Source organism: Armigeres subalbatus, unplaced genomic scaffold (genome assembly GCF_024139115.2).
Source record: "Armigeres subalbatus isolate Guangzhou_Male unplaced genomic scaffold, GZ_Asu_2 Contig293, whole genome shotgun sequence".
Lineage (NCBI taxonomy): Eukaryota > Metazoa > Arthropoda > Insecta > Diptera > Culicidae > Armigeres > Armigeres subalbatus.
The window spans coordinates 568,856-593,389 of NW_026943034.1; the positions used below are offsets into that span (position 1 = coordinate 568,856).

The 24,534-nt window shown below is 41.5% G+C and overlaps 1 protein-coding gene across 1 annotated transcript in view; it reads left to right on the top strand.

Annotated features, from left to right (window-relative positions):
• The first annotated feature begins 3,949 nt into the window (after window positions 1–3,949).
• Window positions 3,950–24,534, top strand: part of LOC134203921 (uncharacterized) — a 36,375-nt gene continuing 15,790 nt past the window's right edge. Inside the window, exons 1-3 of the mRNA XM_062678756.1 lie at window positions 3,950–4,407; window positions 16,838–17,230; window positions 18,775–19,002. Of these exons, the coding sequence (XP_062534740.1) occupies window positions 4,081–4,407; window positions 16,838–17,230; window positions 18,775–19,002 (948 nt within the window). The 5' untranslated portion in view covers window positions 3,950–4,080. The remainder of the gene's footprint in view (window positions 4,408–16,837; window positions 17,231–18,774; window positions 19,003–24,534) is intronic.

A 24,534-nucleotide genomic window follows, 5' to 3' on the forward strand; every position in this document is an offset into this window, starting at 1 on the left:
AGGCAGTTACCGCTATTGACACCTCGAGGCATGGCAGCGGAGCGCCAGGAGAGCATCCAAGTAAGACTCAAATGGAGTGAATGGTGTGCGAGCACCCAAGTCAGTCTCGCATGGGACGAGTGCCTGTGTGAGCAAATGAGCGAGTACGCTTAGTACTGCCATCCCCAAGTAGTACTGCGAGGTAGTTCCTGGGGAACCGATGGTGGAGCCCAAGGGAGTTTAGTCGGTATTACCGGTATGGTCGAGTCCGACACTCCAGTACACTTCCGTGTGGTAGTTTGGCAACTACAATGCACGTGTACTGGGTTAGTGTGTAAATGCATTCTCCCTTGTAAAAAAAAAAAACCCAGAAGTAATACTGGAAGATAGTCCCGGGGGGTTCAGGGTATTAGGGGAGAGGGTAATTCAAGTAACCTTTTATTGCTTGGGTGGGGGTTTAGTGGGTCCGGCGGTTCGGCCTTCTGCCTAACGCGTCAACCCCACTCCCTGAGTGATAATTTCAGGTGTCTGTATGCAGATTTGCCTTCATCCCTCTACATAAAAAAGACATCATCTCTCTTTTGGCAGCAGGGACTATGTCCAAGGGCTTCACGACCCCTCCCCATGACCTCTGCGAGTTAGGGGGCCTGTCTAGGACGTGGTGGGGCTTGGGAGCAGGCTCTGTTAAACCTCTACAAAAAGCTGCATGTGTCCACAAGCAGGCCCTATCAAAGCGACCGTGTGCCGCTCAAAGCGTGCCAAATGGCACATCTGGATCAATGCCAGTGATATCCTGATTATGGCATTCTGGCTGCGTGTTTACGGACCTTGTCTTGGATATCGCAATATTGTGAAAGCGAGGGCTGCCAGTCTGACATTCTGCGCTCTTAGTAGAGCCGGGTGACCCTGACTCGAAACGGCGAGTGGGCTAATGGCTAGGCGCTGATTGCGCTGATCTGGCTCTGAACACGTAAGTGTCAACCATTGCATGGCCTCCCTGCATGGCATGGCCGCAAGGCATGCAAAGATAGCCATGGGATCATTAAAGGTGACTAGGATTCGAAGGCAGCCACAAGACGGATCCATTTAAAATGAGTGAAGCAAAACAAAATAATTCCTTTGACGATGCGTTAAGCATGGAGGTGGTAGACCCCTTTGCCAAGGGGGGTTTGGGAAGGTCTTCTCCCAATGAGGCGGAGAGCGGAGTGGCGGAGGCTGCAACTAGCAGCACCGGAGTCACCCCCGTAGTGACAGGGTATAGCCCTATCAGCACGCTCGGAGGGCCACTACCCGGGATGCGAGTGGTCGCCGAGCAACTCGATGATATCATCGAGTTCGCGAACGCAAGGCAGAACATCAGTAAGGAACTGAAACAGAACCTTCGAATGCTCCGCCAGGCTGTTCGAGTCGCAAGACAAGAACAGGATGCGTTTATCAGGCGGGTGGTGGGAAGAGAGAAGGCCGACAAAGGTGCTTAAACCAATGTCTTCTCCTTCCTTGGAGGAGCGACCATAGCCCAAAAGGCGATTGATTTTGCCTTGACGGCCAATGAAGAAAAGACTGCGCATAACCCGAAACGACTCAGGCAGCAATCCGGCGAAGGCGCTCAAAGCAAAGCCAAACGACGTGCGATCAAAATGGCCAAGGTGCATCTGCGCCAGCAAAAAGCAAGCCTGTAACCACGTTATGGGTGAGTATTCGTGTCCCATCGGAGAGAAAAATAAGAATAAGCCGTGAAAGTAAAAAAAAACTGAATCTTAACCACTGTGCAACTGCCCAGCAGCTACTGTGGCAGTCGGTTTTGGAGTCGAGGACAGATGTCGCCGTCCTGTCCGACCCGTACAACGTCCCTGTCGATAACGGCAATTGGGTGGCGGACGGGTCTAGGATGGCTGCCATTTGCACGACGGGACGGTACTCGATCCAAGAGGTGGAACACTCCTCTGGTGAGGGTGTCGTGATAGCTCCACCAAGATGGCCACATGGCAGAAGTGTGAATGAATAGGTGTATGCATGGACTGCACACGCCGTACTGGGAGTAGCGTAGGAATGTTGGTTCCTATGACTACTGATACCCCGCGGCGTGAGGTAAGCGTCTAAGTCAGACTCAAATGGTATGTCAGAAGTGGGAACCTAAGTAAAATGTCCCATAAGGAATGCCAGAGCGAGAGTTAGGTCGAATGACTAGAGTGGTATGTGTTAGCGCGGTGAAAGAGGTGATGCAGGTTTTGGCCCAATGCAGATAATGCAGGTTTTGGCCCAATAAATGACTGCTTAAATGCTCAATCCTACTTTATTGATAACGTAGAAATTTTGCTGAGTAGCATTTATTCAGCATCCGAAATGCTGAATAAATGCTTAATTTTAGAAACAAGAAAAAAAGTTTTTTTAATGGCAATTCTTTTCTTACATAGTTTTTTTCATATCATATCGTTATTGTATTTTCATATTTAAATGAAACACATTTTCTTACTCTCTTCGAGGCGGGATTCGAACTCGCGCTCTTCCTACCCGAAGCTGTAGTTGTCATCGCCCTTACCAGCTGGCCCATAAGAGAGATATATTAGTGCGAATAATTTTGCCCAACATAAACAAAACCCCCTTTCAGGAACATTGAAACTTAATCTAACTCATCTCAGAATGCAACCGTCACAAATGTCATAACCAGTTGCAATGAAACAGCTACAGTAGTGCTGCTTTAATGCATCCATCGAAAATAGTGCAATAGAATAATCAAATGTAGCTAAACTATGTAATTAGTGATAGGGTTAGGTTAACGACAAGTACTCCTGTCAATGGTCGGAATGGAAAAAAACATTTTGCACGTACCGATTTCAATTCTCAAATGTAAATTCATAGAACAAATAGTCCCCGCTATATGGTTCCATATTGGAAAACGTTTGACGTATGAGCACTACAGGCCTTAAAGTGGCACTTAACGAAAAACAACATTGTGCATTCAAAATGCTATTATAAGACAATGCCTCTCATGATTGCATTCAGAATGCTTATTTAGAACAGCCAGGTTTTCGAAATGCTTATTTACAGCATGGAGCATATGCAATGCCAGTATAATGCTACACCCAACCGGCGGTTGTTAGATTTTCCAACAATTATATATTTGAATCTACCAAAACCTGTATAAGATCTGGTCATATGCGAAATTGCTAGATTCTTATACAAGTACTAGTTTATTTGTGGACGCAGTAGCGCCCCTGGCAAGTGTTTTTTATATAAACAGTTTATGTGTTATTCAACGTCTGTTGTCTGTGATTTTTTTCATTAAATGCTGTGTCTTGTTGTCTAAGGTTATCACTGGTTTTATTTTCTGCATCTGATAGTAAAACAGTAGTGTAAAGCAGTAGTGATAGTGTCAAATATTTTATTTTTGTGAGAATTTCCCTGCATGCTGCGTCTGATTGGCTAGTCACCGGACAGACAAACAGGGCTATTATATTTATGATTGTATAAGAATCTAACAATTTTGTAAGCTTTTCGTACATTTTTTGTATAAGAATCTAACAATTTCGCATATATTTGCCGAAATTTTGTGTTTTGCATTGCGTGGCCGGTAATAAAGTTATTTACTTCAGTGCGGGTTGGCTCTTGTAAGTTAAAATATTTCACTATTCCATTTACTTCCGCTATATTCAGGTCTCGATGAATAATATCAATGGATATATATAGATCTTTTGATTATTATGTCGATCTCCATCAAAGTTCGTTACTGACCAACAACTGATTGAATTCGATGAAATTTCAACGTCTCAATATCCCTCATCGTCCGCACTCGCCTTCGCCTTCAAGAAACTGAACAGCTGTTCGCAAACAATCCCCTCACGTGGTGCCGGTTTGAAAACAATCCGCTGGTAGAAGTGAGACATCAGCAGTTGGGTCCGCTCTTTCCACAAAAGGAACATGCGCACTCGGGGCCAACACGCCGTGATCAAAATATCGACCCGTTTCTGTCGATTTTGCACAAATTTTCACCCATCAGCTCGGTCGCGGTTGTTGGGTTACACGGTCTCGCTGCGAATCAAGTAGAACCAAGTGTTTCCATTTATAAATATCGTTCTCGTCGCGATACGTCGCGGTAGCGTAATGTTCCGGTTTGGTTTGAGTGCAGTAATCTTGCTGGGATCGATTCTGGGACCGGCGCTGGGTCACTACAGTGGCCCGTTCCTGTTCTGGGGAGTAAGCGATTTGAAGGACGTCGAAGTGTCCGCACTGGAGGCACTCGACGATAAGTTTCTTCGAGACTTGTACTCGAATGCGGCCGCGGTGGTGGTTTTTCTGAGAAATGGAACGGCAAAGCTGAACGACGATAACTTCCCCAGCTTCCGGAGAGTGCTCGAGAAGCACGAGTATGTGTACAGTGCCCAGGAGGAGCTAAGCTCCAACCCATTGGATTATAATGTCAATGCTGAGGTAAGCTAATGAAGTGGAAGAAAGATGTTTGTCGTACAATGATGTGCATTTATCTCTTAACTTTCTTTGTGGGTATGATTATGGATTAGATTTTTATAGAGATGTGGCTGAATCAAGTCTAGCATTGCATAATTGTAAAACTCTGGAACGATCACTTTGTCATAAGAAAAGTTTGTAAAATTCCATGTAATTACACCACTTGATTGTTTTGTTGACAGATACATATTTCGACCTCAACAGTAAGGTCGTCTTTGTCAAGTTAAGTACGAGACACTGAAGACGACCTTACTGTTGAGATCGATATACGTATCTGTCAAAGGTACAATCAAGTGGTGGAATTAAATGAAATTGTACGAACTCGTCTTAAATTAATACATTCCACTAAAAGCTCAAAATAATTTTCTTATCATAACTAGAAACGCTGGATATGTTGAAAATCATGATTTGATTATTGTCTTGTCTAAAAACCTGAGAATAGTGCAAAAAAAAACAAACCGAAAGAACGCTCTTCAACCAAGATGCAACCAAAATGGATGGATGCTTGGTTCAATTTTGATGTCAAAATGTGTCGAAAAAATCAGCCTTAGGAATAGAGGGAAAGCCTATATGAGCAGCCCGCCCATCCTCATCTTCAAGGATTATTACTCAGCTGCACTCCGCTTGTATTATTACGTTTCTAATGATATCAATAATCTGGACCTTCAATTTGAATCCAGAGAAAAATAATGTAAAAATCGATTATACTACTCGATCTTTGTATACGACAATGCAAACGGTGAGAAGTATGATTATTCAAAAATGCTTTGATTCGGAAAGAAAAATTTAATGGTTAATTCTTTTAAACATGTCCTATATGCATAAGCACCGGTACCAATGATAAGCTCAACGACTTTGCCCCCAGGAAGTTATAAAATATCTACAAAAGATGATTCAAGAGTTCTTCCACTATATTGAAACTTGGTTCATGGAACATCTAAATTTTCTAAATCATAAATTTTGGACACTTGGATAATGTCCGAATGACTAGAAAAGAAAGATGTTGAAAGCATTACGTAATGTGGAGATATTCAGTTGTAAGGCCTATGCAGCTTTTAGGACGAGGATGAGATGAAAAGTCGAAGGAACTGATTGAAAACCAGCACACGGTGATCGAAGAACTGGTCACTAAAGTGTGCAAGCTCCAAGATCAAGATGAAACACGGAGCCGTCATGTTCTTGGAGTTTTTAATATGTTTTGGCAGAAAATTCGACAGCATCAATTCCCAAAAAATCGTATCTAACGTAGTCTAACGAAGCCTCAAATAACAAGCATTATTGAAAAGTCGTCTTCCAAAACTCTCAATCTTCTTACTCATCTAGGAAGCGTTGCTTGAGTAATTTTAGGCCTCTTTAAATGTGAAGCATTAAATTTTGAAGGCGCCACAAGCCAAAAACTGTTTGCTTCTGGAAGAATTTCAGCACTATCTCGAGTCAAATTGTGTAATGTGTGAGCAGTTGGACAATAGTTTGATGGTGATGTGTGATCACTGATCAATGACAGCAGTGGTTTTATTTCAATTGCGTGGGTGTAGAAGCAAGTGTCGCGGAGCGAGTCGTGTGTTAAATGTGCAGGTCTCAGGTCACGGGATTCGTTGAAGTCATCGATCCCAAAGTCTTACAATAATGCTGCCCCAAATAATCAATCCGGTGATGCAGAGCTTCGGAAGCAAGTGCAGTTGTTGCAGAGGGAAATAATGGCCCAGCAAGTACACTTTGAACAGCGGATGAAGAAGATGGACGAAAATTACAGGAAGGCTCTTTGGAGTCAACGCTTGGAATGGTAGCACGAGCAATTTTCAATGCAAAGAAGGAGGCAAGAAGAAAGGGCAGTGTTCTGTAGCTCTTAAGTTGGCTGATTTAGAGCAAGTTTACCTAATTGGATTAGAATGTACCTCACAAAAACAGTATTTTTGATCTACTTTTTTTGTTTTAGATTTATCTAAAAAGTCGTCTTGAAGTGACTTTTAGAGCTCAAAAATATGCAACTTTTGATGGGTGAATATGCTCAATATCTTTTTCCGATCAAAAGTTATAATCGTTTTTCTGTTTCTGAAAAGTATGCTTCAGACCGCAAATGCATCTTTTCTCGTAAATCTTGCAATACGATGATAATGATAAAACTTACAAAAAGTGTTAAAGCTGTAGATTTTTTATTTTTCATTTATTGAGAATGTCATCTTCTGAAGACTTTTGAGGCTTTTCAAAACGCGTGTTTTGCTATAAGAATATCGTCTGTATCTTCTTCATTTGTCGAGTTATATTAATTTATTTAAAAAAACATGATTTTAGTAAAATTGGTGAAACTTGAGATAAAAAAATAACATATCCCTAATTTTTTGACATAATAAAGAATATTAATTTCTCTTTCTGATGCCGTGTGAATATATTTTTTTGTATTGCCCTAACCGGAGATATCAACTTATGAAAAAAAAAATAATTTTGACAGAAAAAAGATTATAACTTTTGATCGGAAAAAGATATTGAGCATATTTACCCATCAAAAGTTGCATTTTTTGAGCTTTTGAGCTAAGTTACTGAAGACGACTTTTTCGAGAAATCTAAAACAAAAAAAGCAGATAAAAATATTGTTATTTGAGGTACACCCTAATCCAATTAGGTAAAATTGCTCTAAATCAGCCAACTTAAGAGCTACACAAAAAGTTTTTTAGCAAAATTGATTGGAATAAGCTGCGCTACAACTTTGTAGAACATAACATTTTGATATTCTGAGAAATTAAAAAAAAATCTAATTTTTTATATGATGAGCCACCCTATTTTTGGTAGAACCATAATGATGGCCTTACTATTTCGAACAATTTTGTAGAACAACAGTTTTTGCCAAAGTTGTACCGAAAGGCTATCATTTCACTCCGAAAACGAACTTTTTATAGGAGCCTCTGAGACCCATAGTATTATATACCAATCGACTCAGCTCGACGAGCTGAGCACATGTCTGTCTGTCCGTGTGTATGTATGTGTGTATGTGTGTGTATGTGTGTGCACAAAAGCTATAAAAAACATTAGACAACTTTTCGTATAGTAATCCTTAACCGATTTTCTCGCAACAAGTGTTCCATTCGACAGGGGACAAAGCCTTGTTGATCACTATTGAATTTTATAACGAACGGTCGTTGCATTTAAAAGTTATGAAAAAAATGGTACATCGGACCATATAAACCCCATATAAGGTTGGTGTCTTAAGTAATGTGAGAAAGGCACCACCAACGCTAGGTGGATTAATCTGGGTTTTTCTAAAAAATATAGTTTTGGCGTAAAATTCATCTTTCCGCGTAAATCTGTTTCCTGGACCATAGTGCAATGTATGCTGGAGTCATTCCGAAGGCCCATTCTACAGTGATTTGGTCGTCGGAGAACAGGCAAGTCACCGAAGATGTGGATCATGAATTACATTTGGAGCTGAAGTTGTTGGAGGAGAAGCAAGCAATGGAGAGAAGGCATATCGAAGAACGACTTGCATTTCTGCAGCGATCCAGGAATAGGAATGAGACGGGAGCAGTAGGTGGAGTAGAATCTCAGCCAAATGCACAGTCCGCAGGCTTCGGATTAACGATTCCAAACGCGACGGATACTGCTCATGCCTCGTTTAATGTCTTCAACGAGCAGTGGCTCGTGGTCTTTCTGTATTCTCCGGTAATCCAGGGAAGTGGCCTTTGTTCTACACAAGCTACCAAACTTACTTACTTACTTATGGATCCTGTACACCTCCGGTGGTGCAAAGGGCCGACTTGAAAGATCTCCATCCTGAGCGATGCCCGGCTATCGCTTTAACCTGTTGCCAGGTTAGATTTCGGTCGACTTCTTTTATTTCTTTATTGAGGCTTCGCCGCCATGAGCCTCTGGGTCTGCCTCTGCTGCGATGTCCCGCTGGGTTCCAGTCTAATGCTTGCTTACAGATTTCGTTTCCGCCCCTACGTAGAGTGTGGCCGACCCAGCCCCACTTCCGATCCCGAATTCCTGTTGCTATCGGCCTCTGGTGACAACGACGATGGAGCTCGTTGTTTGAGATCCAGTTGTGAGGCCACCAGGCCCGAATTGTATACCGCAGGCATCTGTTAATGAACACCTGCAGCCGTTGAGTGTTCTCCACTGATACACACCATGTTTCGCTGGCGTATAACAGCACAGATTTCACGTTAGAGTTGAAAATTCGTATTTTGGTGCGTTCACTTATCTGCCTGTTTTTCCAGATATTTCTTAAACTCGCAAAAGCAGCCCTTGCTTTCTTGATCCGTGCGCCTATGTCGATCTTGGTACCGCCGTCTGACGCCATTTGGCTACCAAGATATTGGAAGCTTTCAACATTCTCCACTGGTTGCCCGGCTACTGTGAAACTGGAAGGAGTCACCGTGTTTACATCCAACGATTTGGTTTTGTTGACGTTGATGACTAAACCTGCCGAGGAGGAGCGATCGGCAAGGTCGTTGAGCTTACTCTGCATATCAGAGCGCCGTTGCGCGAGTAGTGCAACGTCATCCGTCAATTCGAAGTCGTTTAGGTGCTCCATGGTTATAGGCTGCCATAACAGCCCGCGGTTTGGTTCACGGTCAATCGCATCTACCAGAATCTCATCGATTACGATGAGGAACAGTAACGGTGATAGAATACATCCTTGCCTCACACCAGCTACGACCCGAATAGGGTCGGACAGGACCCCATTGTGCAGCACTCTACACGAAAAGGCCTCGTACTGTGCCTCGATGAGGCCGATGATTTTCTCAGGAACCCCTTGCGTCTCAGGGCGCCCACATATTCTCGTGATTGAGACGGTCGAAAGCTTTTCGTAGTCAATGTATCCCAAGTAAAGGGACTCTTGGAATCCGTTGTCTTGCTCCAAAATGATGCGGAGCGTGCCAATATGCTCTACACACGATCTTCCGGCACGGAATCCGGCTTGCTGCCGCCGGCGAGTCGCATCGATCTTCTCCTGAATCCGGGCTAGGATAATTTTGCACAGAACTTTGAGAACGATACACAACAACATAATGCCTTGCCAGTTATCGCATACAGTCAGGTCACCCTTTTTTGCCACCTTCACTAAGATACCCAAGCAACACCACTTGTTTCTCAGTGAGTAACAACAACTGTGGTGTGACTTACTAAAGGTCTGACTTATGCACAACGCATCGTATTTGGAACTCCTTTGTGACACAAAAAGCGCAAGAGGTGGAGCCTATTTGCAACATCTTGCGGCTACAATGAAAATAAAAACACAAAAACCAACCGAGAATCGAACCATGGACCTTGAGATTTGCAACCTTCTACTATAACCATCACACCAACAATTCTATTTGGGGATTCTGCTACAAGTGCACTACATAAACAACATAGTCATTTGTAACTTCATTGTACCTTATACGGAACATGCAGGGGACTGTCAAAAATAAAATACTGCTCAGCTGAGCTCAAAGTGTTTTGCAACATATCAGAAACATTGTCGTAACAGCAATGAACCGAAGTGTTATTTATTCTACAACTTATCTGTTTTGTTTCTGATATGAAACACATCGAATTTTAAACCACCCAAGAAGTCAGATGGGTAGAATATTGCGACGCCACTTAAACGGAAATGAAACATTGTGTTTTTCTGAAACTGGGAAGTGGCTTTAATGTGACTCAATGTATTGCCAGTGTCTTCAATGCAATTTATTAGGAACAAACACCTATTTGAAAGATGTTGCGCGTGCTGCTTGGGTACCTTGCATCTAGTCGACCGGGAAAGTTGCGGTGTCCCAGATATTATGAAATAAACGATGCAGTAGTTGTGCGGATGTCATGGGGTCAGCTTTGAGCATCTCGGCTGATATGCGGTCGACCCCTGGGGCTTTATTCGATTTCATGCCTTGGGTGGCTGTTTGAATCTCTAGCAGTGATGGAGCTTCGGTATTGACACGTGTTATACGTCGGATCCTAGGCAGATCATGCCGAGGTGGTGATGGCCTGGTTGGCACTTGAAAAAGTTGTTCGAAGTGCTCGAACCAGCGTTTCAGCTGGTCAATTGGGTCGGTCAATAACTGATCATTCGCGTCTTTCATAGGCATCGTTGCATTCATCTTCGCCCCGCTTAAGCGTCGTGAGATATCGTAGAGGAGGCGAATGTCCCCGGTTGCGGCGGCTCTCTCTCCTCCGTCGGCCAGAGAGTCTGCCCACGCTCGCTTGTCCCGTCGACATGAGCGTTTTACTTCCTTCTCAAGAGCCGTGTATCGTTGACGGGCTAAGACTTTGGCTCCTCTCGTTTTCGATCGCTCTATCGCGGCTTTGGCTTCTCTTCGCTCCTCTATCTTCCTCCAGGTCTCATCGGTGATCCATTGTTTTCTCTGGGTGCGTAGTTCACCCAGATTGTTCTCGCTGGTGGCGATGAAGGCATTCTTGATGGCGGTCCATTGGTCTTCCACGCTGCCACCTTCCGGAATATCTGCAGCACGCGTCTCCAGTTCTTCAACGAAGGACCGTTTCACCGTGGCATCTCTAGACGGCGTGTGTTGAATCGTCGTCCAACTCTTTCCTCCTGCCGACGAATCCGCGCAATGCGCAGGCGTATTTCGCCGATGAGGAGGTGATGATCAGACGCGATATCGGCACTACGTTTATTCCGTACATCAAGAAGGCTCCGTTTCCATTTTCGGCTGATGCAGATGTGGTCGATTTGATTTTCTGTAAAGCCGTCACGGGAGACCCACGTGACCTTGTGAACCGGTCGATGAGGGAAGAGCGATCCCCGATCACCATGTCGTTATTACCACAAAATTCTGCGAACAGCTCTCCGTTTTCGCTCATTTCTCCGAGACCATGGCGTCCCATAATGCGCTCATGGTTCGAGTTGTCGGATCCGATCTTCGCATTGAAGTCGCCCAAACAGATCTTGATATCACCCTTCGGAATTCTATCTACGACGGCATTGAGTTGACTGTAGAAGTTCTCTTTGTCTTGCAGATCGGCAGCATCGGTTGGCGCATAACATTGGATTATAGTAAGGTTTCGGACCCGTGTTCTAAATCTGGTAACGATTATCCTTTCACTTATAGGTTCCCACTTCATAAGCGCAGAGTGTGCCTGAGCGCTTAGTAGGAAGCCAACTCCGCGATGCCGGGGAGCGTGTTCACCTCGTAAACCAGAGTATAGCAGAACTTGTCCCGACGGCGTTCTGTGTTCTCCAAAGTTTGGCCAACGGACTTCACTCAGTCCCAGGATCTCAAGCTTCATGCGGCGTACCTCATTGGCAAGTTGTGCCAATTTACCCTGCTGGGCTAGGGTTAAAACGTTCCATGTTCCTATTCGTGTCCGTTGTTTCGCGCTAAGAGTCGTCGCCGTAAAATCAGTCCGTATTCTTTCATTATCGGATTCTCGAACAAATTGATGTTTCGGGAACAGTAGGTTGTTGGCCCAAGGTTCCCTATCCACCGGGATGGGGCTGCCATCTTAGGTATAGCTTCCGGGGAATAGCATTTCATACTCAGCCGCTGGATGCCAGAACAGACGCTGTTGGAGCCGCACCTCCTTGGTGGACAGACGCCTGATGTCAGAAGGACAACAGTGCCCAGGCTGCACTACCAGCTAAGTACGCAACCCTTAGCTGGCGGTCAATTGTCATCGGAAGACCCGTGGAAGCGTGAGTATTGGAACTTGTGAGGACCAGAGCTATGTTAGGCGCCCCTTCCCGGATGTCAACTCACCATTTCGCAGCCCACAAGCTACCAAAGCTCGACCAGTATGTGTGGGTATAGTGATGGAGAGAATATAACGTTGAAGGTAACGCTGTCAGATTTTGGAGACTGACTGGGGAAGTTAGTAGAAGCGGCTAGCGAGGTAATCGTCGATCAACGCATTCTGAAAGGGTGAGCAACGAAGCCGGAGAAACGAGTTTATGAACGTACATATGGACACGGCAGATTCGGAATCGGGAATGGTACCTAAGTCAGATGCAAGACCTACAGTTCGAGAATGTATTGTTTGTAAACAAAATTTCAAATCGTTCGAAGCCTGTGAGCGGTTCAACTCAATGTCTATTAGCGATCGTTGGTCAGTGATTCAAGAGTTCAAGCTATGCAGAAAGTGTTTGCTCAAGAATTTCGGATCTCATCAAGTTCGAACGCCATGTTGCAGAAATGGATGTAGCTTTATGTAAAATCAATTGTTGCATGATGACTTCAGATACAAGTCGGCTACTGTTTTCACACATTCGGCAGAGACATCGGAGGAAGTCAACACCGAGACAGTAACGCAAAGCTGCTATACCCACATCATCACAAACAACAAAGTGCTATTCAGATACGTTCCGGTTACTGTGTATGGCCGAGGATGACGGCTCGTCTTCTTCGTTTATGGAACTGAGTCTGTTGGATGAATTAAACATCGAAGGAACAGCTTGTCCATTGTTCTTGAACTGGACAGCAGAGCAGTGCCGTTACGAGGAGAAGTCGATGATTGTATCAATGAAGATTGCTGGTGTGCAACATGGAACGAGAGTCTACGAGATGCCGAAGGTTCACACCGTTCAGAGCTTGGCCCTTCCACCACAGACAGTCGCGATGTCCCAACTCTCTTCGCATTACCCTTACTTGAAAGACCTGCCGATTAACTCATACGAAGAAGTTTCTCCAAGGATCTTGATCGGTGTCGACAATTGTCACATAGGTTTTGCATTAAACAGTAGGGAAGGAAAATCGGACCAATGGCAACCAAGAAACGCCTCGGCTGGATCGTCTACGGTCCTTGTGCAGCATAATCAAGAATCACGAAGGGAGCCTTCAATGCATTCCATGGTCTTCAGATATGTTCGTGTAGTGGCGACGGAGAAACCAGCCTGAACGCAGCGTTGAAATAATATTTTTCGATTGAATGTTAAAAAATCTAAAAGCCATAGAGAAGCTTCTTCGATTGAAAACTAACATGCAGAGCGGACTACTGTGGCGGTTCGACAATCCAACGTTACCGGACAGTAGAGGCATGGCTATGAAGCGATTGGTTTGTTTATTTATTGATTTATTTATTTATTTATTTGAACATTTGTAACATAAGACTTCTGTCTTTTTAGGCGTTACATATATCTTGTTAGCGTAGCAGTGTGTCGTTGCATCATTTTATTCATTGAAGTCGAAGAACAATTCAAACTAAATACTAAAACTAAAATTGCTCTATACATTTCCTCTTTAATGCTAATGTTGATTCTTCTAGGGTTATTTTATTGGGTAACGAATTCCAGTAGGAAATACCTCTTACGAAAAATGAATTACCGTATGCAGACGTGTTATGTCTTGGTATAAGATATTTTTTGGCGCGAATTGTTCTTAATGGTCTAAGTTTGTCATGTAAATATCTGGGAATTTTTGCTTTAACGAGCTTAAATAGAAATAAACAACATCTCATTTGTGAGAATTTTGCGAATGGACATCCCAATAAGTTGTGTTGCATGAGTGAAACACAGGCATATCTATTCAAACCATAAACATAGCGTACGCATGAATTTAATGCTATTTTCAGTCTATTTCCGGCGAACATTGATGATTCACCTAGGAGGAAATCACAGGCTATGAAATGGGGGAGTATGAGACTTTTGAAAAGTTTGAGTTTAATGTCACTTTTTAAGATAGACGAGAAGGCATAGAGTGTTCGTAAACTTGCGTAAATCTTGCCGCATTGTTTGAATATAAATTTATCGAATTTGAAATTAGATTGAATAGTGATACCCAAACTCACCCCTTCTTCAGTAAAATTTATATTTATATTGTTTAACTTAAGTAATGGTTTCAAGACAATATTAGAATAAGAGTGACTTAGAAATAAAGCGCTAGTTTTGTCGGCATTCAATGATAACCTATTCTCAGTTGACCAAGCATGAATATTAGCAAGATCTTCGTTTATTTTCTGGGAAATTATAGTGGCGGAATCATCTAAACACCCGAAATACAGTTGCACATCGTCAGCGAAAATGTGTAATTTACAATATTTTAGGACCTCTGGAAGATCGTTAATATACATCGAGAAAAGAATTGGCCCCAGAATTGAACCCTGGGGGACACCAGAAGATATTGCAATATAGCTGGAATATATCCCATCGTTTAAAACTGATTGTGCTCGTTCGCGAACGAACCGCGGTTAAATAAGATTTGATGAGATTCATTGCATGATTAGAGAAGCCAAACCTTTCAGTGAGTTTAGCACAGAGCTTCTTATGTGAAATGGTATCGAAAGCTTTAGAAAAGTCGAGAAGTAGCAATACAACTGGACGTCCTTTGTCTAAGATGATTCCGATGTCATCAAAAACTTTCAGCATTGCAGTTTTAGTGCTGTGTTTGGGCCGATATCCAGATTGATGGGGAATCAATAAGTTCTCGCGATTGATAAACTTACTGATTTGATTTTTTATTATGCGCTCAAAGACTTTTGATAGAGCAGAAAGAATACTTATTGGACGCAAGTTTTGGAGAGTGTTGAGATGACTTTTCTTCTTAAGAGGTAAAACTTTAGACTTTTTCCATTCATCTGGAAAGACACTGGTGGTAACAATGCAGTTAAATAAATGTGTAGTTGGTTTCAAAATAAGTGGACTAATGAGTTTCAAAAATTTTAATGGTACTTTATCCAGTCCAATGGCATTAGATTTCATGTGGTATAATGCGCTAAGGGCATTAAGGGTATAAGGCACTCAAACAAAATGTCACAAGCGTACGCCAATGAGTTCTGGAGAAGGTGGGTCAGCGAGTACCTGCCGACATTGGCACGCCGAACGAAATGGTTCCATCCTACGAAACCGATTGAAGTCGGTGACATTATAGTCATCGTCGACAGCAACTTTCCCCGGAATTGCTGGCCGAAAGGTCGTGTTATCAAGACTGTATTATCCAAGGATGGCCAAGTGTTGGAACTGTTGGACATCATCCTCGATAATGCCGCAACAGCAGTCGAGAGCCTCTTGCACGCATAGTCGACATGGCTGCCGAAGGTCTATTATGACCCCAAGGAGTTTCAAAATCCACTTTGGTACGATCGCGACTTCACCCACGTGAATCACTGCATGTTGAACCGACTTGCGTTTGTTTACGATAACCACCTCCGTCTAATGTTGAGCGAGCTCCAGGCCTCTAGCCCTCATCCAATCCGCCAACGTGCTGATCGCGTGTGCTGCGGTCAGTTTTACTTCGGGAATGGACTCCCCGTAGACTTCCAATGTTATGTAATAGGGACGCTTCTCTGGCCGCAATCGGTCTCGTATAAATAGTACACGGTTCTGGAAATAGCTTTCCAAAATCCAGTACAGGTCCACCAGCAGGCCAAGCCGGTGTAATGAGAGCACATTGGCATCCCAGCTTGTGCTGTTGAATGCGTTTTTCACATCAAGTGTCACTGAATCACAGTACCGGATACTTCGCCTATTCTGTTGGGTCGCTATCTCCAACGTCCAACGTAGACTTACCCTTACGAAAACCTGATTGCTTGACAGACCGTCGGTACCCTCTGCGTACGGGGTCAGCCTGTTGAGGATGATCCTCTCTAGTAACTTGCAAGTCGTGTCTATAAGACATATTGGTCTATACGCCGACAGGTTGCCTGGCGGCTTCCCTGCCTTCGGTAACAGCACCAATTTCTGCCATTTCCATCTTTCGGGGAATCTACACTCATCAAGGCATCTCTGCAATTCTGCCTAGCTTGCCTGAACATGTTCGGGCTCACTGTGATTGCTGCCTTGAGAGCGCTATTCGGAGTTCCATCAGGCCCTGGAGCTTTGTTCGTTACCAGGAATTTGGCCACCGCGAGTAACTATTTGTTCGTCATTCGACGGGGGACAAACCCTAGTTGATCACTTTTGAATATAATCACGGTGTGTGGCACCATATAAGCTAGGTTGGTTGATTCGCAATACAGCGTTTGCAAGAGCCATAATGTAGGCATTTTTTAATGATATGTATCACACTAAGGCGAAACCATACGATTGAATCGAGGAAGGCATCGTCACCGCTAGGTGGATTAATCTGGGTTTATTTTTATAAATGCTTAACTATTGAAAAAAAATCATTTTAGTTACCACGCGCATGATGTGCGATATAGATATTGTCAAATACATTTTTTTTAAATAAGACTATCTAACAAACAAAATTTAGTGAACCTACATTTTGAGGAAAACATTTTTAGTAATAAATCCGGTAATAACCTGATTCTTCATGTGATTGATTGATCGAATTTATTGTACAATTCTGTTAAATCCCATTTTGTCTGTTATTGTATTCAAGTTGGGGATATAAAATACTATGGATGATGAACCATGAACACCATAAAGATTGCTGTCCTCACTAAATATGTTATAGCATTCACAATTTTATAGCATTTTCATACTACCTTTAATACACACTCAATTCATTCTTCTCGCCCCTCGCAGATAATCAACTTGGTTGGCTCTCCCGCGCAGCAAGATGTTGAACTGGCCGCTCTCTACCGCGATTCGACCGGCAACTATGGCGAGCGCAAGGTGCTCGGAATATTGGCCAGCCGGTGGGACGAACCGCACCACAAACTGTACAAACGCGAAGCCAAGCCCGATTCGGCGGGCACCAGCACTACCCCGGCCGGGCCCACCGACGAGCCGGAAATGGACGATGCCATCTACAACGTGGCCGGCAAGGCAATCATCTACATCACTTCGGCGCCGGTGCTAACCATCAACAGCACCGACGAGGAGTATCTGCTCGACAAACATACGGTGGCGACGTACGATTCGCGTGAGAGCGAGAGCAAGCTGATCGTCACGTTCAAGGTGGAGGATAACATCAAGGTACGTTGGGATATGGGGAAAGATGTTTAATTGACGATTAAAGGTTGCATGAAGAAGAAGAAGTCGAAGGATGATATTAGAAAAATATTGCACGGGGAAGCATACGGGAAGTTTTTTAAAACTCTTCTCAAAAATTCTAGGAGCAATTTAATTAAAAACGGTTAGCAGTACGGGGTTGGACTTTTTTTTCTACTTCATAATAAACGCAATTTTTCGATTTTAAATTTTATTTTATGATATCATACTTGATACACAGTATAAGAAAAGTCCAACCCCGTACTGCATTCCGTTTTTGATTAAATTTCTTCTAGAATTTTTAAGAAGATTTTGAAAAAAATTTCTGTCTGCTTCCCCGTGCAATATTTTTCTAATTACATCCTTCGACTTCTTCTTCTTTATGCAACCTTTAATCGCCAATAGAGGCGGAGGAATTTTTCTTTGCAAAAGTACGTATTACTCTGGATCCAAGGTGTAGCAAGAATAAACATCGAGATGAAAATGAACTATTTCCTACTTTTGCTTTCTACACTTTCTTTTGAGGAAATACCAATTTGTTGCAGTGGGACTAGAGAATGGAACAGTTCTCCTATTTACTAACATTGTTTGCAACCCAAACATTCATTAATGTTGACATGAAAAACTCTTTATTGATAATCCGAGTATGTCGAGTGCATTGCTTATGATGATTAAACAATGTGATTTGTTTTTATAATTTAACGAAGATCTTTAGAATCTTAAATCCATATATGGGGAAGGTCCATGAAATCGTTGTTTTTAAATATCCACACAAAGTTTATTATTTTCTACCGGACATTGAAGAATTTTCTTTTGAATTGTTTAATCCTGTTTAATTTGTATTGATGCAATTTGTTATGTGCTGCCGGAAAACAATCGTAAAAAAATACCTTATGGCATTAAATAACCTCCGCATATTTTTGTCAACAGTTTCATGCAAGACTAATCACTGACAATAATTCCGACTCACTAAGCTCTTCTTGCAAATCTCATTCATACAGAGGATTTTGGTCTTACAGCCGCGGGAAAGTCATTCATGCATGAAAGCATTGACGAAAATGCTTGCTGAATGTGGGTCAATAAAACAAATGGTTTGGATAACCATTTATGCAAATTCTGTTAGCTACGATCATTATGGAAGCACCGTTGCATGAATCAACAATCATAAACCATAACGATTGGCAATAAATGAAAAGCGTTGATTTTATTACTGGCAGCACAGAGAAAAAGCAAAACCGCGAAATTCATTGAGATAGCGACAACTTCTCCTCTATACCAATTATAGATGACTAATGAATCGAGAGAATTGTCAGCATACTACTTTAGTAAGAGAATGGAAAGTTTTATGTTACACCTTCTTACAAATAACCTTTCTTAGAACGGTACTAACTGTTCTTTCGAAAAGAGGGTTAATTTTTTGTTCGTAAACTGGTAACATATTCGAAGCCGGCTAATATTGAAATCTTGTTGAATACTGTGAATGCCTCTCCATAGAAGCATAAATAATTATTTCGATTTCTTATTTACAGCTAACGCTCAAATTCCGATTCGAAATGGACGCGGGATACTGGAACATGCCAAAAGTGGATGTCTTCCTAATTGATACCAAGAGCAAGGATGCCAGCAAAACCACTGATGTTACTCTGGAAATCTCCGAAGGGGATGCCCCATACGCTCCGATGGGATTTTCCTACTCTTGCTCAAAACAGTTGGTGTATCGCAACGGATCTACTGTCCTAACGCTGGAAAACATTCAGGTGAGTTTAATCCATATATTACGTATATATCTATCCACCCATGTTATGAAAATTACTGGACGTTATTCTTTATATTTTTGGGGAAAAATCATTGGAAAAAGTAGAAAATTATTTTAAACAGTTATTTGCAACCGCATTTTGATTATCAATTTGTTTCAACATGGCTCTTTGAAGCTAAAAAAACGTTAAAAACAAATCCAAACATTAACAACAATTCAAACAATAAAGCTTGCTAATGTTAATGTAAACTCTAGCAAAAAGCAATCGCTGCACTGCTTCTCACAGGTTACAAGTTTATCAATAATACCATTTATATCGAATCATAAAAAAACGAGCAAGGTATCAAAATCCGCACAATGCTAAACCATTATTATTACAGCAACGCATTCAAACACCAGAAAATGATCGTCATTGAAGCAGGTGCTGGTTGCTGGTGTTGCGTAGCTCAAGTAGTACTTATCTCCGGTAGTGGTGGTGGAGGCGGTGGCGGCATAATTCAAAAGTGCTACAATTATTGACCGCGAGGCCCCGCGGGCTGCGATGATCTCTGCGCGAGAATGGTGAAACCAGAAAGTGCCCGAAAAGACGATTATCGGCGAAGGAGAGGTATACGAGGGGGATGGTGCAATGTGGGTAGTTTAGAGCAGAAATCCGATCCGCCGTCGTTGTCGTCATTTCACTTTCGTCTTCACTTCAGGTGGAGAGTATCACTCGAGAGAAGTGAGATTACTGTGAGGAGGGGTCAAATGGGAGAAGATAGTCTACGATGGTCCTCAACTGGCGAAGTGGCCGATTGGGTTAATCTTTGACAGAGGGTCAGTAGTGTCGATGTGCTTACGATCTCAATAGAGGAGCATTCAGCATTCGAAGGAATGCTGTTAAGTGACAGTCATACAGACAGACTTTGCTTGACAGTACGACTATCGTTGGAAATTTGTATGTACAGTCACTCTCAAAATTGAGCGTACAGTATGGATTAGTTGACTACATTCGAAAGTTTCAAAGAAAATTAAATGGTTAGCTCGGTTGTTTTTAATGCATTTCAATATTCATCCCTTCCTTCAATGTATGCGTACATAAAATTGTTGATTTTTTTTCTTTCAAGTTCATTTATTTGAAAATAATCTCAAAATACGCCTATTAGATGTGACAAAATTGAGCGTACAGCAAATTTTTTTCTATAAAATTTCTTATTATAAACACGATTAATGTACCTATTTTAATATTGTATTTTCATGATTATATTTATAATAATAAACATCTGCTACTTAAACATTCAATGTTTTGAAATTAAACCTTGTTTTGGTCAAAATGGCGAACAAGTGAGAGGTAAGAACATTGCTATTTAACAATTCAATGCCTGTGGGCAAAATAAATGCTTTAATTTGTATGTTTCACCGGCATCGTATCTTATATATGATAGATAATCGAAATCGAGCAAGACATACGATTAATTTGTCAAAATTCAGTCGGTAAATGATGAAAACAGATGTAAACATACAAAGAAAACGACAAATGTTAGGAATGACATAATTCAAATTTAGTATGTTTTTAACTTAAATTTGTTTTGAAGATCGATTATTGTCTCAGCTCTATCATTAAGAGTAATATTATTGAATCCAATCATTCACAGTCAAATTCTAAAAGTACAAGGTGCATGTTAAGGTACCGAACATAAAAACAGCTTTTCAATCCCGTAGAGCACTTCTGATTGAATATTGAAAAGATAGCTTAAAATCGTAATTTCATAATTAAATTTGGATTGAACTCCACGGTCTGTTACCATAAGGGATGCAATTGGATGATTTCCATGTGGCGAGTAAAAATAAACTTTTTTAAGAGTTCGGCAGCTTATTTAATGATATCTTGGTGAATTTAAATGATTCAACCAAATTTGTTCCTACGGTGACTGAGTCTTCAAATATAAAATGACATCTTATAATGTATCTGTGTGCTGCTCTTTTATTAATATTATTATTAATGAGTGTCCTGAGCTTATAAGCTACCTATACATCGACTTTTAAGGTGATTATAGAATGAAGCCAGAAATCGGCCATTTTGTAAACCAAGTGCTTTTCAATATGTTTTCAAGAGCACGAGATAAAGAACAAGAACGCGTATGGGGCTGAAATAATGGTAGATCGTTTGCTTAGTTATGCTGAACAATCATAATTTGAGTTTCGGCACTGTACGAAAACTATTACGCCAGATTTGGGGTTTTGGAAATGTATGTAGATAAACGTGTGGTGAATTTGAAATTCACCACGGGCTTTATTCTATAATCACCTTAAGTAAAGTTATACTTAATTTGAAATATGCCGTTCCCAACATTTGTCGTTTTCTTTGTATGTTTACATCTGTTTTCATCATTTACCGACTGAATTTTCCCAAATTTATCGTATGTCTCGCTCGATTTCGATTATCTATCATATATAAGACACGATGCCGGTGAAATCCATATCTTAAGGTGATTATAGAATGAAGCCCGTGGTGAATTTCAAATTCACCACACGTTTATCTACATACATTTCCAAAACCCCAAATCTGGCGTAATAGTTTTCGTACAGTGCCGAAACTCAAATTATGATTGTTCAGCATAACTAAGCAAACGATCTACCATTATTTCAGCCCCATACGCGTTCTTGTTCTTTTATCTCGTGCTCTTGAAAAACATATTGGAAAAGCACTTGGTTTACAAAATGGCCGATTTCTGGCTTCATTCTATAATCACCTTAAAGCATCTATTTTGTCCAGCAGCATTGAATTGTTAAATAGCATTGTTTATACATCTTACTTGTTCGCCATTTTGATTAAAACATGGTTTAATTTCAAAACATTGAATTTTTAAGTAGTGGATGTTTATTATTATAAATATTATCATGAAAAAACAATATTAAAATACATTAATTGTGTTTATAATAAGAAATTTTATAGAAAAACATTAGATGTACGCTCAATTTTGTCACATCTAATAGGCGTATTTTGAAATTATTTTCAAATAAATGAAGTTTAGAGAAAAATTTCAATCATTTTATGTACGCATAAATTGAAGGAAGGGATGAATATTAAAATGCCTTAAAAACAACCGAGCCAACAATTAAATTTCCTTCGGAATTTTCGAATATATTCATCTAATCCATGCTGTACGCTCAATTTTGAGAGTGACTGTATCTATTGAATGTCTATATCAACTGGCATCCTACAGCCCAAATGATGTTGAATAAGGCCTTACTCTAACTAATACCAAAGTATACGGGTTCTAAATGTTACAAATAAACAGAACAATTTAGGAGAAGCGTTGGTGCGTTAAAACGGTTAACGGAGCATGAGGCTATGTCGCAAAAACCAGGGGCAACGTTGATGTGCACCTACCCAAGAATCGTTGAACAACCAAAACTACCTTGACGAGCGTCGACAAAAAAACAAAGCCCTCGCCACATAGAGGGGCTCCAGATGAATTATTTGACAACGACCCTGGTAACTCGGCAGTTGAACAGGGTTTCGAAATGCCATTTTAGTAGTTAGAGTTCCAGAATTCAGAACAGTTTTCGAAGATAGAACGCGATTATAAGCAGTATAACAGTAGACAAGACATGATCCTGGAAAACCAAAGACATTTCATAGCAGTACATACATACATTTGTTATAGGATGTCCTAAGTTATGGGGTGGTTGAATACGATTTGTGATCAACTAAATCTTTTAACCGGAATTTTGGGCAGAAAAATAGGAAATTTTTAGTTTGCGCTTGGCGAGTTAGCTCCGGCTACTTAACAAATATACATGCAAAGTGTAACTTCCAAAGCTTTTTTACCCTTGATTACACAATCGTGCTCGGGATTACCGAAGAGTCTTTTATGGTTTGAGTTAGTCTGCTGATGCTGCAAAACCCTTTCAAATTGGCCCATAAGATTTTCATGAATCAACAATATTGAATTAGTAACGTGTTCACCAATCCAAATCGGGTTGTGAATTCACGATAAACAAGTAAACTTTATTTCCAATCATTTGTTGGGGTAATCAGCTCAAAATGATAAAAAAAAAACAACAAAATAATAATTGAAACATCTGTATTTATATGATAATTGAAATAGCCCCTAAAAAAAGTTCGCACGATTTTTTGGAATGACACTGACATTAAATTTGTAATTTCAATTGTAACATTTTCTGTCTTTGTTCATAGTGTCTTTAACCTTCCGCAACTCGCTTCAACTTTCATAACCCGAGAACTAGTGTGTTGTAAAAAATACAACAGCCCGAAAATCTTTTATATTGAAGCCAATTAAAATGACATCAACGTGATTTTTCGGAAAAATTATAAAGGGGACGTTGAGGAAGTCCAAGGAAGACCCGAAACCAACGGAACACCGGTGAAAATAGCAAATTTTCTCAATAAATGGCGCAATATTTCTTAAAACAATTCAGAAAACGCTGGCATAGTGAAAAGAGGTTTAAATCCACCCTTAATCCCATGCGGCCCTATGAGTTAAGAAAAAAATTGATTTGGAATTCTCCCACTTAGCGGCGATACTGTATATGAAAATACCAGTTTAGTTCGATATCTCGGTTCTTCTACAAAGTGGTCCGTGGACTGGAAACCAATATGTCGAGAAAGTTTTGGAAGTTAAGGATGCCATCCCACAGCTAAAGACCAATAAAGCAGCTGGTAAGGATGGTATCGGAATTGAGCTCATTAAAATGGGGTCGGAAAAGCTGGTCACTTGCCTGCACAAACTAATAGTCAGAATCTGGGAAACTAAACAGCTACCGCAGGAGTGGAAGAAAGGGTTTATATGTCCCATCTATAAGAAAGGCGGTGGAGTGTGAGAACTTTCGGGCCATCACCATCCTACATACCGCCTACAAAGTGATATCCCAAATCATCTTCCATCGTCTGTCACCATTAGTGAATGAGCTCGTGGGAAGTTAACAAGCCGACTTCGTTGACGGCCGCTCGACATCGGACCAGATCTTTACTGTACGGCCTGTCGTGAGTACCAGGTCCCAACGCACCATCTGTTCATTGATTTCAAGGCGGCATACGACAGTATTGACCGCGTAGAGCTATGAAAAATTATGGACGAGAACAGCTTCCCTGGGAAGTTTACCAGACTGATCAAAGCAACGGTGGATAGTGTGCAAAACTGTGTGAAGATTTGGGGCGAACACTCCAGTTCGTTCAAATCGGGGCTAAGACAAAGTGATGGACTTCCATGCTGAACAACAGAACATTGCGCTAGAAGGTGTCATGCGGAGAGCCGGGTGTTACAGCCGGGGTACGATTTTCAACAGATCCAGTCAATTTATTTGTTTTGCGGATGACATGGACATTGTCGTCCGAACATTTGCAAAGGTGGCAGAACTGTACACCCGCCTCAAACGTGAAGCAACAAAAGTTGGACTGGTGGTGAATGCATCGAAGACAAAGTACATGCTTGTGGGCGGAACCGAGCGCGACAGGGCCCGACTAGGAATCAGTTTTACGATAGACGGGGATACCTTCAAGGAGGTCGACCTTGGATCCTTACTAACG